Below are 19,203 nucleotides of genomic sequence, written 5' to 3'. Positions count from 1 at the left end.
ATAGACTTAAATATCTAAAAGATCCTTACATTATCTTTGGCCAGATTGTATTACAATATAATAATTACATAATAACTATAGATTCAATTAGCCGTTAAAGTTAGTTTTATTAAATAATATAAGTAATAATAGAATTCTGATTTTCGTCATTTGAGAACTACATTTTACATTGTGACAATACATTCTTAAACCATAGATTAAGTACAATATTCACTTTTAACAAGAACAATAAACGTAATACATGTAAAACGATTATTTTCTAATAGCTGGGTTGATTAAATCATAGAAATGTATTTTTCTGCGATAAATATTTGCAATCTACAAAATTAACAAAATGAAAACAAATATTTTGACCACTTTAGAACAAGAACTAGATAACTATAATTCTACTCCAAAATCTTTGATTTCGATCTAGGTGTTGTAAGACTTTTACATTTCGTTGTACGTTGTGTTTACCATCTTAACCATTTAACCAACAGATGGCGGTAATTGCATCAAATTGATCAAATTCAACAATTTTGCAAATTGTTTTTAAACATGGCTGCCGGTTTCGTCTTCTTTTACTGATAGAAATTTCTAGTTCAATTCCATTTTAAATCGAACATATTAATGAAATTGATTAATCGGCTAATGTGATAATATGTCATAGCGCCGAAAGCTTGGTTACACAATGATTTCTACTCCAAAGACTGAGAAATGCGGACAAGGTAAGTAGCCATAACATTTAGCTTTTCATCTTTGTAATCAATTTCATTATGATAATCTAGATAGTAATATTTATTTTTTGATACAAGTCAATTCAATAAATACGCTTTTTTATATCTTCATTGTACCTTGTAGGACATTTGATGTTATTCGAAGAAACAAATAATAGATATTCAATAATTACAATATTTTTTTTAAAAAAACATTACTTATTATTAATATTAGTTTTGTCATTATAATAAATTAAGAACAAAGTTGGTGTCTTGACTATTGTTATATGTTTAATTTTTGTGATCTATGTGTATGTTTTTGTAGTACTTGTGTATCTTTTCATCTACTTTTAATCAGGGTTCACAGGTTTTAGCTATTTAGCTTTTAATTTAATCTTCTAATTTCATAATATTTCTATGTTCAAATATATTTGATACCTACTGATTAATTCCATAAAAAACCAAGATATCATTCTAAAGTTTACATTTGTTAAATAAGTAACTACTTTGTAGTTTAAACTACTTATTGAATGTTTAACATACACATATTAATTAGCATATTGACAGGCTTGAACTAGATGAAGGAATTATTAGTAATGAGTATGCTGGTTTATATTGTTACGAATATACCTCATTAGGTAGAGTTTATAGTTCTTATGGAAATCATCATTGCTAATTCCTTGTAAACTTGTCCAATAGGCTTCATCTTCATTGTTTAATCCTCCATTAGTACATTATTTAAAAAAGAAAAGCTATATCGCCACTTTGTGAGATTCATCAAATTATTAGTTTATGTGATTGATTAAATTATATAAGTACATTTACACAAATTAGTATTTTTGCAACACATCATGCTGAGTAAATACTTTTATGTTTTAAGAATACAAATACAATGTTTACCTAAAAACATTGTAAATGCTACCTTTGTGTGGAGCAATTTAAATAAAATAACTAATAATTTTTCTGTAGTTGTTATTCTATTAGTATAATATAATTTTGTCTATAGATGTTTTGTGGAATGATAACTGTTAAATAAAAAATATTTAAAATTAAGTCAATGAAAATATTAAAAATAATTCATTTCAAAATTGTGCTAAGTTACATGTTTTCTCTACCACATTTACCCATTTTCAACATTTCAGAAAAAATAGTAAAGATATTTAGGAAGCAATGACACTGTGACACATAGACTGAGTATTAAAATTTAATTACATACATTAAGCAGTGAAGTGAAATATACATATATATCTGTCATGTGTCTGTCATTAGTAAACTATAATCAACAATAAATAGGTAGTAATTATTTTATGTGGTTTGTTATAATTAATAAATAGATACTATATTTTAAATAATATTCAATGTACCTAGTCTATAAAACATTCTTCACTTCATCAGTCAGTTTTGTCAATATTGAAAGAGCTATTATTTATAGAAGAATCAATTGAACAATCCTTAATAGATATTAAATCAATATGGAATTGTAAAATTGTTATTACATATAAAGTATGCTATCACTTTTTGTATTAGTCACATGTTTTTCCAGAATGACACATAGGTATTGAACACTGATATAGGTACTTACTCCCAAAATAAACAACACACACAATTATCGATACCTATATATATTAGAAATGCCATATTTAACATAAGTATTTACTTTATATTGCCACATTTAAAAAAACTATGATTCTCTTATATGAATGCTTTCATAAATTTTTTGCTTACTATTTATAACTGTTGAAACTATTTTCTCCTCTTTAGTTTGTTGATACTAGATATAAAACCAGTAATTATTACAGCTGATTAGCATTGAAAGCATCAAATACTGAAGACAAATTTATATATTTTAATAATATTTATATGTTTAACTAGTTTTTTGCCTGTTACTTTGTACATGTGGAATTCACAAGTAGGAAAACCTATGTAATTTGCCACTTTTAGGTGGCAAAGTATGATAAAACATGTATAGATTTTAACTTTAGGAATACAACTGTGAAAACCACATTAAATTTGGTGTAGTAGTTTTTGTGGGATACAAGAAGAAACACACAGACAGATAGTTAAAATAAAAAAAAAAATCTTTTGGTTCTGTTGTCCTTATTAAGAGCTCTCATATAAATTTTTCTTAAATATTTCCAATGAACTGACAATGCCTAGATATTTGAATCATCAAAGTGTTTTATCTCTAAAATAGTGTAAGTTCGTTTTGTATCATAATCAATAGTGTAGTTTCAAAGTAAGCGGATTAATTTTAAAATGCACTACTGATTATGATACGGGTTTTCCTGTTATTTTTTTACGAAATATCCTAAATAAAATTTTGTATAAATAGATAGGTAAATTCAATAGTAATTTGCACTCTTGTGAAGCTGGGACGAGTCCCTAGTTTGTTATACGTTGACAATTACTGATCAATATTAGTTTTGTTACAATTTGAAGATGCTGTTTTTCTGTTCTTGTTATCCCGCCATATCATTTATTCCGAACATTTTTGAAGAAATTGTCATGCTATTTTTTATTTTATTTTATTGTGTTGATCCTATAAACTTTTTTGAATTCTGTGTAGAATTTCCTAGTTGAGATTTTTCTGGAGTCTAAATAGACTTGCGTTTATTAGGAGAAAATTGGCATTCAAAGTAGGTTCCATACAGTAATCATACGACATCTATTCAAAGTTATGACTGTGCTAGCTATGGCCCTTCATTTTACTTTCACTTACGCATGAGAAAATAAAATACTTGTTTACGGATATCGAACATCTAAGCGGTCTATGATTACATATAAGAATGTTTTAATTAAGACGTATCTACGTTGTAAAAATAATAATATTAATACTGATTATTAATTTTTCTTTGAGGTTTCTTAATAATAAGGAGTTTTAAAAAAAAATTTTACTCTTCATTTTATTTGTATATACGGGTAATAAGTATCGAGCGTTGTTGCAAATTTGCAGTTGTAATTGCAATTACTCATATTAATTTCCGTCTACGAAAATACTCATACGTGTATTAGATAATACTTATTGTAAGTAAGTATAGAAAGCGTATTTAAATCTAATTGTTTCAAGTTATTTCATGGAATAATAGTGTCTATGTCTGACATGAATCATAATTCATGTGTTATTTAATACTTCCTACCGTTGGTACCTAATACGATAAATGACAATGTGAAAGTTTAAATGATGAAGATCGTTTAAATGTGGAATCTTAATAATAAAACCGTATATAAAAATTGTGATTTAAAACTGCTTACACAATCTCTTTAAATATTAGAATATATTTTTATATAACAAACAGTTCACTATGGCTTTTGTCCGCATAAAATAAGGTATATACTTACGTTAATTCAAATATGATTCATCTATAGGTATGTAAAATTTCATTTAATGTTAAATCGTTTAAATATAATTAAGTAAGAAATATCCCAACAGTTTACAAACTTTGATATGATATTACAATAATATTAGTAAAATTAATATGAATGACCTTTGCACATAATAAACCATATCCTGGAGTAAAAGTTCTGTGGATATACCTGTAATAATTTTACTCCTTACGAACGAAATCGTGAGGCATTCCTAATTTACTAACATATACTCGTATTATAAAGCGGTAAAACTTGTTTATATACGTATGGAGAAACTAGAGGATAATCTCTGGAACTACTGAACTAAATTGGGCGTTTTTGTAATTTACCGCAGAAAAACAGGTGTACTAATTTTTTTCTTTTTTTGTACATTTGTAAATATATATAGGATATTGTTATTGAGGCTATCAATATATAATGGCAGTTAGTTACCTATGGCAATTGCTGAATCTCCAGTACCGATCTACAGCTCTGTAACGGTACTGTGCTCGCTAGAGTCTCGTGGCCGCAACACGACGACATGCTATGTAATGTATAAATCTTCATAATGATTTTAAATGTACCTATATATATAGACATTTTTGTACGAAAGTGGCCGTGAAATGGGAACTATAATAGGCTTGAAATTAATATTCGTATAAAAGAAGTAAGGAATATATTAGATTTCTAATAAACTGTATCATTTTCTAATATATTACTTTCCAGATTTAAGTATCGACCATTTGTACTATCGTTTTTTAGAGTTTGCTTTGCAACAAAGTTTTTTGTTCTGTGAAGAAAGTCGGTAGTTTAGTCGTTACAAAATTAATGTGGGATCAGTACAGGAGTAAACCTTGTAAAAATTACAAACATTATATTGTTTTTTCTTGGGGAAAGACGTTCGGTTACATAAATGTTATTGGATTCCATATATTTTCTCATAATTTTTGTATGAGAAAATAAACGTTGATGACTTTGCTATTTTACAATAATAAATATATATGGTAACTTATGAAAAAAAAAAGAACAGTTAATTTCTATTCATCATGTTCTTTTGTAAAATTATAACGTTTGTTTATCCATGTACTCGTATGTTTATCAAATTCAAGCAACTGCATGATAAATTTGTTCGCATTTACTAATTATGTTATGTAGTTAGTATTTTCCAAATCATTAAAAGCAGTAATTCACCAGGATGTCTCACGTAGTCTTAGATTACCATGTTAAATTATTAGCATAAATTTCGTAACATCCGAAATGATTATTTTAATGGTTGTACTTATCATCATCTTAGATTACGTTTCCGATTATATTCAAAATGAAATATAATGAAATAACACAAGTTTTTTTTTAATGTAACCTTTACCGCTAGGTATATCAAAATTGATAACGCAATAAATTATTCTTAGTTTATTTTTATATATTTTGGAACTTGGTAAATTGTAATTTTTGAAATTCAAAGAAATTTGGTACACAACCTTACAGATAGGCAGGTTAAGATTATAGGATACTTTTTATGAAACACAGGCTTGACGAATTGATTTAAATAAATGAATAATTCACTTTATGTTTGGTTTAAAATTAATTTACTACAAATATATTCCGTAAAACTATTCATATTTCATACATAGCGTCAGGTATAGAGACCCGTTATGAGGAACCCATTTGCACTTGCTTCATGTAGCCTCGATTACTCTAAGCTATTTACATAACGTCTTCAATGCAAATATCCATTTTGAGTGCGCCAATTCAATTCTCTTTAGTGTATCTTGATTTGCGTTGATGGCTTTTGTTATGATGACATTAAGATTTAATTTGGTTTCTGGTTGAACAATTTTGTTCATGCCCATGTAACGTACTATAACTGAAAGTGAATCTTGTAAAATAATAATTAATATAACAGTAACTACACCCATTTCTGTTTGTTACGCTTAAATAATAAATGAAGCCTGTACGATGTTTCAGATATTTCCATTTGAGCAATGCATACTGGAGGCCACTGGTGTTTTAGACGTTTGATATTAAGACAACCTTACGCCTAATCATTGAGGTCATTGTAATAAAAAAATATATATAATGAGGCATAATGGGTTTGAAAGATTTTTCGAAATATTCGTAGTTGTAGAATTAAGAAAATTATATAAAATGCATTTACATTTATGGAAACGCATTGCATGCTACCATTGGAATGTTAATACATATTAAATGAACCAATAATTTGATTTGATTTGGTGATATATTAATGACCTTCATTTATAGGGCTAACAGCGTTTCTATTTTGTCAGTTTGGCTATGTGGTTGCGCAATCTATAACAAGTGTTCTCTTGGCCGGCCTCAACTTTTCTTGCGGAGGGAAATTATTGAGTTATTCATAGTGATTTCTATAGGTTTCTCAACATATTTTCTAGCGTCTGTTGGTCTTTTTTTAACTTAAAGATTTTTGATTTCGTTATAGCAAATTGTTATATGCTTTTAATAACGTTGGTGTCCAAATTACGATTGCAAGGTTCTCTATAATATAAGTATTTATTGATTGCGTTAAAATACTCCAGTAAGTTCTTGGGATTGATTTTAATAAACCTTCACACGAGTTTGACCTTCTTGTTGTATCTACCAGATTAAGTAACTTCGAGTAACAAACTCATCGATTTTTAAATTGATTAAATGAGTTTAAAGTCGTGATGCTATTTTTTGTCGTTCCCATTGCTACACGGCGACGCCTGCCTGGACTGCAACGTTAATTCATTTCAACATTCCAATTTCTTATTGCATAGTCACGATGAAATGCTATTACCCTCGCCGCAATATTGTGTAAACTTGACTATATAGGACAGAGAAGAGAGTTGCAAATTTTGGACAATTTGTTGGACACAAACACTTAAAATGTACCGTTTACAAATTAGTAGTTTTTGCACACATGAAATGAACAGTAAATTGATAATTATTTAGTGAATTTCCAATAAGTCGTTTAAACCGTGCTTGGGTGTAATGATCGGGTTAGCTACCTAGAATTGTATGATCCCGTTATACTAGGCAGGTATCACGATCGCTGCTAGTTTATTGGAAAGCGAGGCGCACGTGGCTGGTAGCCGAGCCGTTGCGCGTTCTATAGTATGTAATAAACTATTTACTGACCGATTTTATTTCGAATGAATTGTTTTTTGTTATTATTCATTCCCTAAATTATATTTTTAATGTTCCAAACTGATTTACGATTTTATTAACCTACTAGCTATTTAACGCAATTTTGATCGCACAGACCCAAACTTTTTTTTTGCTGTTGCAGCGAATGTATTTATAATAATTTAAGATTATGTTCGATAAAAAGAAATAGCAACTGGTTTCAGACTGAATAGATGGTTGGTTATGGTTGGCTGGTTACTGTTAGTCAACTTTTGTTACAACTTTCATTCCAGAGCGCGTTTTCCCTATAAATTGATGCGATTCGTGGTAGATAGAGTATATAGGTTAGTTGATCTTTCTTGGCTTACCAATTATTAGTAGAGACAATGTAATACTAATCAGCTCTATGGATCTAGTGATGAATCGTGTCCCCTGTGGGCACTTGTGTATACAAAATATATATTCGTACATATTAAGTATTATACGTAACTGTACTTCTACTTCATATACACACGACAGATTCATCTGAGTACCTATATGATTTTGAAATTTGTTTAGTGACTTGCACTCCTACATTTATATTGTCATCGTTATATTCAAAGTTACCGTTTATCTGTTTGTATCATATATTGTATAATATGGTCTATGTTAAGTCATTCTACTTGAGATGACCACAGTGTGTTTAGTAGCGGTTGAGTTTGTAAGTGTGACAACCATTATTCTTGACACTCATTGCTAGATTTCACTCGTATTACCGTAATATTTTTAAATGTCTGCACTTTATTATAATATCCAAATACTTATCTTGATAATAATAAAATTAACTTTATTGCTCAGATTTGGGACGAATAATTATTTCGCTTTTATTTTTTCAAGGACTCGGATTCTTTCTTAATCGATCCTTTTGGAAGTTATTTTGGCAGCATTTAAACATTTTTTTTTTCATCTAATTTATATATTTTTTTTGGCTACATAAAACTAAGATGACCGATATTGAATTTTTTTCTTTGTGTTGTGGTTGTGAGTATTGATAATATACATAGTTTTACATGTCTATGTATTAAATCGTGACGTTTTATGATTGCGTGCTGAAGAGCAGTTGTAAGCCAGGCCTAAGAAACTGATTCAAATGCTCTAGTCTATTGCATGCAACCCTGACATGAACTGCTAATGGTCAAGTGACACAAATCTTTAACACACTTCTATTTGTATTGTCTGTCTTTTCTATCCAAGATTTAGATATTTATCGAATTTATACTCGTACATATCCACACAAATTAAAATGTATGATCATCTTTGATTAACAGTGATTGCTAATAATAGAAATTAGTGATCATTTTCAGATTGAATTTCTTCCAGGCCCCTCTGGCAACCATCGTAGATAATTTTTGGGTAAACAACCACGACGGTTTCAACGACGGTACCCCGTCAACGTAAGTCGATATTTCAGGCGAGGTTACTATGAAAATATAAATTACCTAGATGGTGCTCCGAATTAAACTTATTTTTTAATGTTATCTATCATTAGGCATCAGCTTGTGGTATGACATTGTAATGCAATTTATTACTGCGTAGTAACCGAATGTAAATATTAGTGTCATAACCACAGATGTGATCATTAGAGCTGTTAGTACAGCAAGTATACCAAAGCGAAAGGAAAGTATAAAACATTTACGTATACTACGTATTTGAGTATGTAATATATAATGTACGAGTATGTAGGTACTGGCTGACACGTTTCGGCTTTGGACAGATAAACAATAATAAGGGGACCCTGATGTGTCACATGGTATTCGTTCTTATTTGAACATTCATATCAAGTATTGATCCTGCAATGCTCTTTACGGGATAATATTTTGAATTTATAGTATATTAAATAAATATACTATAAATTCAAAATATTATCCCGTAAAGAGTATTTCTATACTTTAACAGAGTTACTCATGAAGTTTATTATGTATTGTTTAAGTTACAGATTGTCCGGTATCTATCTCGTACATTTGTCCTGTCTTCGTTGGTTTATAGTGAAGGTAGTCCATCGTCTCTATATGTAAACTACTCACTGACAGATAGATGTGACTAGATACACATATGTTCCTTAGGTAAAGTTTATCATGCTAAGAAATGGTTTTTAGGATTTTTTTTTGGTATCGAATCCCTACTAATATTATAAATGTAAGAGTAAATTTGTTAGTTTGTTACGTTATAGCGCCGTGACAACCTAAATAGTCACTATGAAATTTGGTATATACGTGCTATATAAGATGGAGAAAGATTACAGGTTATTCTTTATCTTGGTTACTAAAATATATGGTGGTAGTTACTAAAATATAGGGGTGTGGGCAAAGCCACGGGATATTTTACTAATCTGTAGTATCTAAATAATAACGTAGTACAATAAGCACTGAAATATTGATTATATTGGATAACTCTGCAGCTGACTGCCTAGTAGTTACATCATTTTCCGATTGGTAATTTTATTTTCGTTTTACATCAGCGCGTCAGCACGAACTTGTCATTGTATTTTAAAGTTGAACATTACCTATTATAGTTACAGATACATTTCTTGTTACATGCTCGTATCCTCGTATCACGAGTCATTATTTGGACAAGATACCTCTATTTTTGTGACGAATCATTGGCGAAACAGTTTTTAATCCGGGTCGTCTGAGTCTTCACTTATTCAAGTTTTTGCTGATATGCCGCAATTGAATAAACATTGAGAGAAGGCTGCTTTTATATTACTTTAAGATGGCTCTTATTACTTGATTTTTTTATTTCAGTGACCTGTGGTTCATTAAGGTCAATATTTCCACAACGAAGTCTTGAAATCAGTAATAGACTGGCCGTTCATTTGTGGTTAAAGTCCCGTAAACATCATTGAAATTGGTCGCATTATGTGACACGTTCGTACCACAGCGAAATTTATATCCCTATGTAGATTGGTTGACAAAATATTTGTAATTATTCAAAAAGGAATAATTTTATTATATTAAATTGTAAAAGTATAATACTATGTATTTTATAGGATATACTAAAAAAGTATTTATTAATTAATTATTTATATACTGTACAAAATTTTAAATGAAGTTTTCGTATGTCTATATGTAACATCGTCAACATCTTCCTATTCTTATTCCAATTATTTGAGATCGGCGTAATATGTTTTTATTCATATTATTCTAGGTTTTGGCTTTTGATTTTACGATCGATCGCTTGCTTGACATTAACTCTCCTTTGGAATGCATTTGTTGATGGCGTTCGTACAGTATGAAGAAAAGGAGAGAGACTTTGGGAATGAGTAAAGGATGATTGTAAAAAAGGAATGAAGTATTTATGGGGAGAAAAAGCCCATCTACGGTAGTTGCAGAGGAGTCACTTGTCAGATATTGCAGTGGATTAGGAGGCCGGAGTCGCATAGTCGTGTGTCTTTATTCTATATCCGGAAAAGCCCTCTAGACAAGTGGCAAGCGAATCCATTAATGAAATTACCATCGTTAGCGATTCTGTGAGATAGAATGAGATAGCAGCGTTGGATGTCTAATTCCAACACATTGACTCCCTAGCGATGACAAATCCATCGACGAATTCGCTTGCCACTTATCTAGGGGATCAGATCACTATAGGAGAACACCCATATTTGTGTATAAAATATTCGGATAGAAAATTCTTTCGATCTAATCGAGTAGATCATAAGAAGTTCTCAAAATTTAATATTGATATGATCTTTTTGTGTAATTTCCGTCTATGAAGTGTTATAAAATATTTATTTCATTATCATCTTTTGTCTCCGCGTAACTAAACTAGTAACTAAGCTACAACGTTCTTGATTTATGATTAAATAGATTACATTCTCCAAATTACAAACTCATTTAGTCATATAAACAGTTCATCACAAATGCAGTTTCGTATAATTATAGTTACGAATTGCGTATTATATTTAACAGACGCGAGATACAAGGGAGAAGTAAATAAAAAAGACGTAGTAAAGTAAGTAGGGTCTAGAAACAGAATTTTACACAAATATTGAATAAATATGCGCTGTCATGGAGTGCATATGTGACAATTGTGATTGTGTATGATCAGTGGTGATTGTGACTGCTTAAATCTTTTCGCTAATGTTTTAATACGTATATAATGCATCTGTGATTTAAGGTTATTATAATCTATTATTAATTTTTTTTTTACATTTTCTTAATAATAGATTATTAACAAGTCTTTATCTAGATGAAATGTTTCAACACCTATTTACTGTTGATGATAATCTTAAGCTAATGCAATAATTCTATACCAATGTAATGCTGGGTCGACATGGCAGCAACTTCAAATTAGCGCGTGGACTTGAAAATTGGCTAGACGGGACTTGAAGTTGCGGTCGTTTTTATTTGTTATAATAGTTCACTGTATGCTTGTAAATAAATAAATTATTGTTACGGAAATCCCAAAGCCCGAGTCCTTCTATTTTTTCAGAATCGCTGATTATATTACCGTGTTACATTGTTGCTTATAGGAAGAGATTACGTCTATTAGGTAATAATCGCATTAGCATAAAGTCAGTTGTTCGGTCATTTATCAGGACAGGTGTGCGGCGGCGCAGACGCTGTGGGCTGGAGATGCGCGGCTGAGCCAACACTTTCACTCTCGTCGGTGTGACAGCAGTGGTGGCGGCAGCCCGCCGCAGTGCCGCCGCGCCATCGCCGTCGGCCGCACCGATTGTTTGCGCAAATTGCACGAACCACAGCGACTGATCGAAACCCGGTGTCAATCGTATGCTCTGTTGCGCATGAGCTCGTCTCAGCGTTGCTTTGCTGAATATTCAGATCGTGTAGTGAAAAACTCACGGCTATTTTTAGGTTTGATGTTTCTTCAGATCGCTGTTATTACATGAAGTTTGACGGCGATAAGATCGTGACTTTTTGTCAGTTTATATTCACATGTTCAGTGTGTGTGTTTGTGTGTGTGTTAAGGTTTTGTTGCTCAATAATTGAGTATCATCCTGTTTATATATTGCATAATGACTGTGAATTTGTTTTGCTAGAACACAACAATCAACTCAGTGTTTAAATTATCAATACGTATTGTCAAAACAGAGAAAGTAGTGAATTTCAATGTTTAAGTTTCACCCTTGTGTTAACATTTATTGACACTTGATTTCGTAACTATTGTTTGTGAATACATTCGTGACTTATTACAACTTACTTCATTGCGTATCTGTGGTCTGCATAAAATAAAACACGGGTGTGAGTGCCAGTACCTTGGCTTATATGTACGATTCATTAATAGATACTTGTATACAAGCAAGTGTTGGACGTTTTAAATGTATTCGGCACTGGTTTATTGACGCGTGTATAAATTTTATTGGGGTCGAATCTGTATTGTCAAGGTTACCGGGGCAGGCTGGATGGATACAAGTCGGAGCAGAGGCGTATAATGCGCACATAACGAGCGAAGCGACGTTTACTGTAAATAAATAATGACCTAATTGACGTATGTAGCATATTTGCTATTTTTGAATGTGACATGTACCTTCGTTTAAATTGATTCTAAGATTGATAAACATATTAAACAATTTCTTTATAGTAAAATATAGTAAAATCAAAAGAACCGTGCCTACTTTCGACGATTTCTACAGGGCCGCCTTTTCTCTCGGCCATCTAACATCTGGTTTGTAGAAATCTCCGATTGCAATGGAAATGTCCCGACAGTGTGACCCTTACTAGACGTGTGCTGCACGAAACAAACACGAATGCTAAGAATTAATTTATATATCCTATAATATTTTGTATATAATTATGGCTTACTGATAGCAATAAATTATAAAATGCCTCATTACGACGAAAGTTTTATACATGATGACAATCAAAATCAGCGCAGAAATAAACGCAGCTATCGTGTTTATAAAAATGGGTTAAATACCAAGAGTGGATTAGAATCCAGTGAAGTTTTACAAACTCTAGAAGACAGAGATACTTCGGTTATTAAACGAAATGTAAAAAACATCAAGCATCGGAATAAATGGGATTCTTCAGGTTTAACTGCACAAAAAGCTACAAAATATAAGACTCCAGATATAATTGTGGATCATTGTCCTCGAATTACTGTGTTTAATTCTAACGAGTGTTGTGACATAAGAAATAATAATGTAGTATCTCTGCCCTCTTGTAAAAGTTTTGATAATTTGACATTAAAGCAACATAGCAGAAATGACTTGTTTGTAGACAAAATAAAAAATGGCGTTAGTCTCCAAAATTTATTTGGCGATGGGCAACTTAAATATTACGCCTCCCCTTCGGAAGAATATTTATCAGTACCTCGCAAAGATGATGCAAAGAATTCTTACTCTATCATCGAGGCTTATCGTAGGCCAATGCAACGTCGTATTTCAAGACCAGCTCCTGCGCCAGGATTTGGAGTGTATCGACAGATCAGCAGTGAAGGAATCACCAGAAAAGGTACAAAGGCATAGAAATAATACTTTTATAAAAATTATCCATGTATGCATATACATAATAATATAATAATAATAATCTAATCACATTTATGACTACATTACGCCACTTTGATCGCATACATTTTTTCATCATGCCTTTGCACAACGATAAACCATGCTAATTTTTCTTTAAATAGATTCAGTTCAGTAGTTATGTTAAACCGCATAAGTAAAAAGAATATATACCATACAATAATTATTTTCTTTGGTTATGTTTGTGCTCGCGGAGAAAAATAATTTTGTTCCATTCCTTTGGGATCTTCAAAATGCCCAATCTTAATGTTCACTTATATTAAGCATATTATATTTCTGTGCAAAGTTTCATTGTTTTTAGACCTAGCATTTATGCCTGTTGTCATATTGAGTTGGTATATTCTGACCACTACACCTTGAATATAGATTAGTAGGAATTGTCGTTTTAAGTGTTTTATTATTGAGACCAATATTGAAATATCTATAAAAGTACTATGATGTATCCATTATCTTTGTAATTTTTACACAATGCTGCTCTTTCTCAACCTTTTTATTTTAAATCTATTGCCATTTTTTTCCGTAAACGTTGTGACTGTTGTCATTTTAATAAATGTATTTTTTCTATTAGTACGATATATTTTTTACAAATTAATAGATATCTCTACTGTAACATGTAGAACGGTATATGTGTAATTTGATAACGTCCTTCATTGTCATGTTGCAAAATTGAAAGTACGTAATGCGATATCAGTGTTCTATTTCCATAGAGCGAGACGGAAGAGTACACTAGTGAGCTTTCAGTTTTTCTTCCTTGTACGTGTCATTGTGCTTTGCTATGAGCTGGTGTATCTTATAAACATGTGATCTTGTATAATAAGGTGTAAGAGACGCGGGAAATCGCACTATTGAATCCATTGTTGAGATAATGTTAAGGCCGTACGCCTATTGAATAATGGTTGCAGATTATACTCTTGTAGAATAGTTTTTTTCGCATAGTATATATATATATATATATATATATATATATATATATATATATATATTATTGCACTAAAGTATACAGTAATAATAATAAATTAGTAACAAAGGCGAATTTATCTCTAAAAGAGATTTCTTCCAGTAAATCAATACAATGGCATAGGAAGTAGTAAGCCCACTCACTAGTAGTAGTACTTAATTACACAACTGCCCTCACGGTTGAAACACGAATGGGACAGAGGTGCCCAAGCAAACAACTTTTGTACAGTGTCCCTCTGGTGTACTTTATCATATCTTCGAAAATATTAAATTATATGCTGTAAAGAGCCATATTAAGTGCACAATGTATTTAAGGTACTTAATTGTATAAGGATTAATGCTGTATTGCATAAAATCGCTTCGTAAATACGTTATTATTTCTTATTAAAAGTAAACGATAAAAAATGGTTGTGTGTTGACCTTCTGAAGGTGTATAATACTGTAGTACATTATTTTGATCTATCTTGTAGGGTTTAGCAACAGAGTCGTTACGGTCAGTGTTCGCATGTGAAAGAGTAAGATAGCGCACATCTTTATCTCATTCTATCTCATGCATTTGCTAGCGATAATGATTCTGTTAATCGATTCGTTTGCGACTTTTCTAGGAGGCCAACATTGAGATTATTAAGGTGTAAAGCTTATCTTACAAATAACGAAAGTTATGTTATGTTACAAATAATGATACATTTTGCAATTAAGACTTTGTTACTGGACTTCACATTTAAAATATTTTATTGCATTCTGGATAATGTTGGTTTTGAATTAATCTATAATAAATAAATGATTTTGTACTTGTTTCTTTACATAGCATATCAATAATATCTTTTTTTTTACTTTTATTAGCTTATAACATAATACATTATTATTGGATTTTCAAACATTGACTAGAAGAAATCCCACCCAGTGAAAAGTTTGCTACTGTATTTGTTTTCTGTAACGTAATTACGAAAATGTCGTTTGTGGAAGCCCTTCGGAAGTGTATTCTTACTATGTAGGTACACTTTGTTTAGCATAATACGCCAGATCGAATGTTGAAAATGATTATAACGTTTTAAGTAATTCACTTCTTCCTAATTATAATAAACTATTACAAATTAATTTAAAAACTGTCGAAAGTGGTAAAACCACTTTCATTTATTTTGTATTTGAAGATTAAACTGGGTTTGTGGATAACGTTTATAAAATATGTAAGTATAGTATAATTTGCATACTAATTTGGCTTATTTATTTAAATCACCTGCTTGTTCGTGAAAATTGTGATTTATTTATGTTACAATCTTTAACTCGCGGCTTTGCTTGGAAATAGTAAAAGGTTTTTTTTTTTTTTTTTTTTTTTTATAAAACTTAGAATGGCAAACAAGCTGACGGCCCACCTGATGGAAAGTGGTAACCGTCGCCTATAGACATGAGCAGTACCATGGACATAACAGAGTATACTGTTTCGGCCATGATACCCCCCATGCGTTGCCATTCCTGAGGACTCAGGTGTTATTCCTCTGTACCCAGTAAATTCACGCCATATCCCACCCTTCAAACCGAAACACAGCCATGCAAACACAACTGTTTCACGGTTGAAACACGAATGGGACAGAGGTACCCAAGCAATCGACTTTTGTACAAAGTCTCCCCTGGTTCTTACACTTTATAAGATTAAAACTGCTCATCTGTGATAATCTGTGCACGACACATTCCTTTATATTTATCAAAACAATTGAACATCATTAAAAAGTTTCACGTTTATAAAGTTATTAGCATTCTTTATAATGTTGGTATCTATCTATCCTATTTAAGAGCTGCGCTCTTGTCGGTGTAGCTCTTTCACTACGATTTTCAGCGAGTCTCTTCACCTCTTGATACGACACGACACAAACTTCTTCCTTGATCTGCTTGATGTAACTATGTCTCGGTCTCCCTCTTCCCCTCCTTCCTTCTATCTTACCTTCTATTATAATGTTCATAAGTTCGTCGTGTCGTATCAAGTGTCCCAACATTTTTCCCCTTCTGTCCTCAATAGTTCTAATAATTTGTCTATTTCCTTAACCCTAAGCAGGACCTCCTCATTGCTAATTAGATTTACAAATTTTTATAATAATTCTAAATATAGTAACTATTGTATGTATTAATACCAGCGATTTTTTTTTGGGGGGGAAAGGGATTGTTAGTAATGGAGACTGAGAATCCCATTGCTAGCAATATACCCAACCAGGTCGCCTCCTCGCGGTTCCCCCTGGAAACTATTTGATTAATTCCTGATGAATTCATCATGATGGGCTAACTGGCCTGTTTTTATTCTCATCTATCACCCTTCACTGGTGCTCCGCCAGCGTATCCCGTTAGCGTAGGCGGGGTTACCATACCATTTTCATCCAATACAAAAAAAAAAATACCAGCGTTTTGCTGGTATCTAGTTAACCCTTGCGAGGTTTTTGGATATGGCACGTAAATAATAAAATCTTTACCTACTTGGTAAATAATTGCAATACTGAAGATATTTATGACATTAGGCGGAGCAATAAAGTTATATTTGCTACAAGGTGTCAGTGGATGCAGGTGACCGGAACCGTACCTTATGAGAATTTAGATAGACCTATCTTAAGCATTGGATAATTAATGGCAGAAATAATGATAATATGGCATATAGATTTAAAAAAAACTAAGTTATTATCGATAGAAATCGATGAGATAATATAGGTAGTTATCTTTTATCCAAGTCTACTCTTTCTTTTACTTTCGTAAAAAAAATGAAAAAAAAAAGGAACTATGAACTAGGAACTAATTCACTGAATCGACAAGACTAAAATCATGTCTAACGTCCATGGCACACATATATTGATTACGATTGAGAACACTACGTTCGAAGTCATCGACGAGTATGTATACCGGGGACAATTTGTCTGAATAGATAGCGTTCGGAAAACGTCACATCTTTTCATCCAAAATACCTCAAAATTTGAAGACGGAGGTTTTTAACGAGTATTCGTGCTCAGTGCTAACTTATGGAACTGAAACATCATTGCCCGTATGCAAAAGCTTCAAATTACTCGGTAGGCTATGGTTATTTCTAGAGTGGACTATAGAGCTATGGTCGGAGTTTCTGTGCGTGATAGAATCCGAAACAAGGATATCCGCAAAAGAACTAAAGTTACTGACAGCCCGAAGGATAAGCAAGCTGAAGTGGCAATGGGCAGGTTACATAACTCGAAGAACCGACAACCAATAGTGAAAAATGGTTCTTTGGCCCGTACGGGCAAAAGCAGTGTAGGTAACATCCCCCCCTCCCCCACCACTAGATGGAGTAACGACCTCAAATGCTTTGCAGGGAGTCAGTGAATGCAGGTGACTTAGGACCGTTCCTTATGCCAGTCTATGTCCAGCATAGGCCTCCTCCAGTGGACGGATAATGGCTAAAATAATGATATTGATTAATATATGTACTCATATTTACATAGATACACATGCATGGTACATAATTATGATCCTAACACTAAAGGATCTTCCGTTTTAGTGCATATATGGAATTGGTGTGTAGAGTATTGAAAATGAAGGGTCAGACGACTCTTGTCATGGTTGCATACTAAGTAGTATTTTATTATATCATGTGTGTGTGTGTTTGTGTTGTGTATGACGCATTTGGTTATGTTGTGAACTTGTGAGCCATCATGATGTGGCACCGTGCGACGCGGGGCGATCAGTCGTACACCGCGGCTTTGGGCGCGTCCTCCTGTCGCCTTCGTGTTTATTTATAAACTCGGCGTCATTGCAATGATAAACTTGTGTTTACTTACTATTATTGCTTTGCGAGAAATCATACTCTTTAGCTAATATATAAAGTCTGCTTTTAGTCGCTCCTATGTCAATAATTAAGTGTTCAGTGAATAACAAGGAATTTTGCTGATTTGAAAGAACTGCACAATTGTTTCTTGGTATTTTTATTTGTAACTTTTTATATTTATTACAATTATTGATTTCAAGTGACATCCCTGGTGTTACAGGTGCCCATAAGCTACGGTAACCGTTTAGCATTAGACGGGCCGTATGCTTGTTTACCGCTATAGTATTATGAAAAAAAATTATAAGTAATCTTATATTTCATTAAAATTACTATAATTTAATTAATCTTGTGTGCATGTCTTGTACTTATACAGAATTGAAAGGCTGATAAATTATGTAGGTAAATGCTTGATATACTTATTGTCGTGATTAAGCATTAAATTTAATATACAATCAGTAGGTGTACTTAAATATTTTTACTTAATTGCGGAAATGCCAAAATAAGCAGCGATTTTAAAAAACGACCTACAAAAATCTATTTTTAAAAATAGACCTACGACTATAATTTGTACATAATACGAAATATGGCAAATATTAAATACTAATTTACCTCGATAGGTATATGGAATGTTGGAGTATTCCATAGTATTTGTATTATAATAATTCAGTTTCCTTGTTCGATTTAACTGGTATTGTAATATTCGTGTTTTTTTTTCTATTTGATAGGTACTGTCACAATAGTTGTGAGCATTATATATTTAATTTTTATTTTTAATTATCTCTGCAAGT

At 31.8% G+C, this 19,203-nt stretch overlaps 1 protein-coding gene across 7 annotated transcripts in view; it reads left to right on the top strand.

Annotated features, from left to right (window-relative positions):
• The first annotated feature begins 518 nt into the window (after window positions 1–518).
• LOC113522741 (guanine nucleotide-releasing factor 2) overlaps window positions 519–19,203 on the top strand; it is a 48,452-nt gene continuing 29,767 nt past the window's right edge. For 2 of the 7 annotated variants that reach the window (XM_026908538.3, XM_026908537.3), the window contains exon 1: window positions 11,854–13,615. In XM_026908538.3, the coding sequence (XP_026764339.1) occupies window positions 12,985–13,615 (631 nt within the window). In that variant the 5' untranslated portion in view covers window positions 11,854–12,984. Of the gene's footprint in view, window positions 708–11,852; window positions 13,616–18,329; window positions 18,567–19,203 lie in introns of those variants that run through there. The other 5 variants (XM_026908543.3, XM_026908542.3, XM_026908539.3 and 2 more) reach the window with 5 other exon arrangements.

The sequence above is a fragment of the Galleria mellonella genome, unplaced genomic scaffold (assembly GCF_026898425.1).
Source record: "Galleria mellonella isolate WM207_F2 unplaced genomic scaffold, CSIRO_AGI_GalMel_v1 utg38, whole genome shotgun sequence".
In the NCBI taxonomy this organism is placed as follows: Eukaryota; Metazoa; Arthropoda; class Insecta; order Lepidoptera; family Pyralidae; genus Galleria; species Galleria mellonella.
Note: the sequence above shows the minus strand (reverse complement) of the source record. Positions and strands in the feature narration are given on the sequence as shown.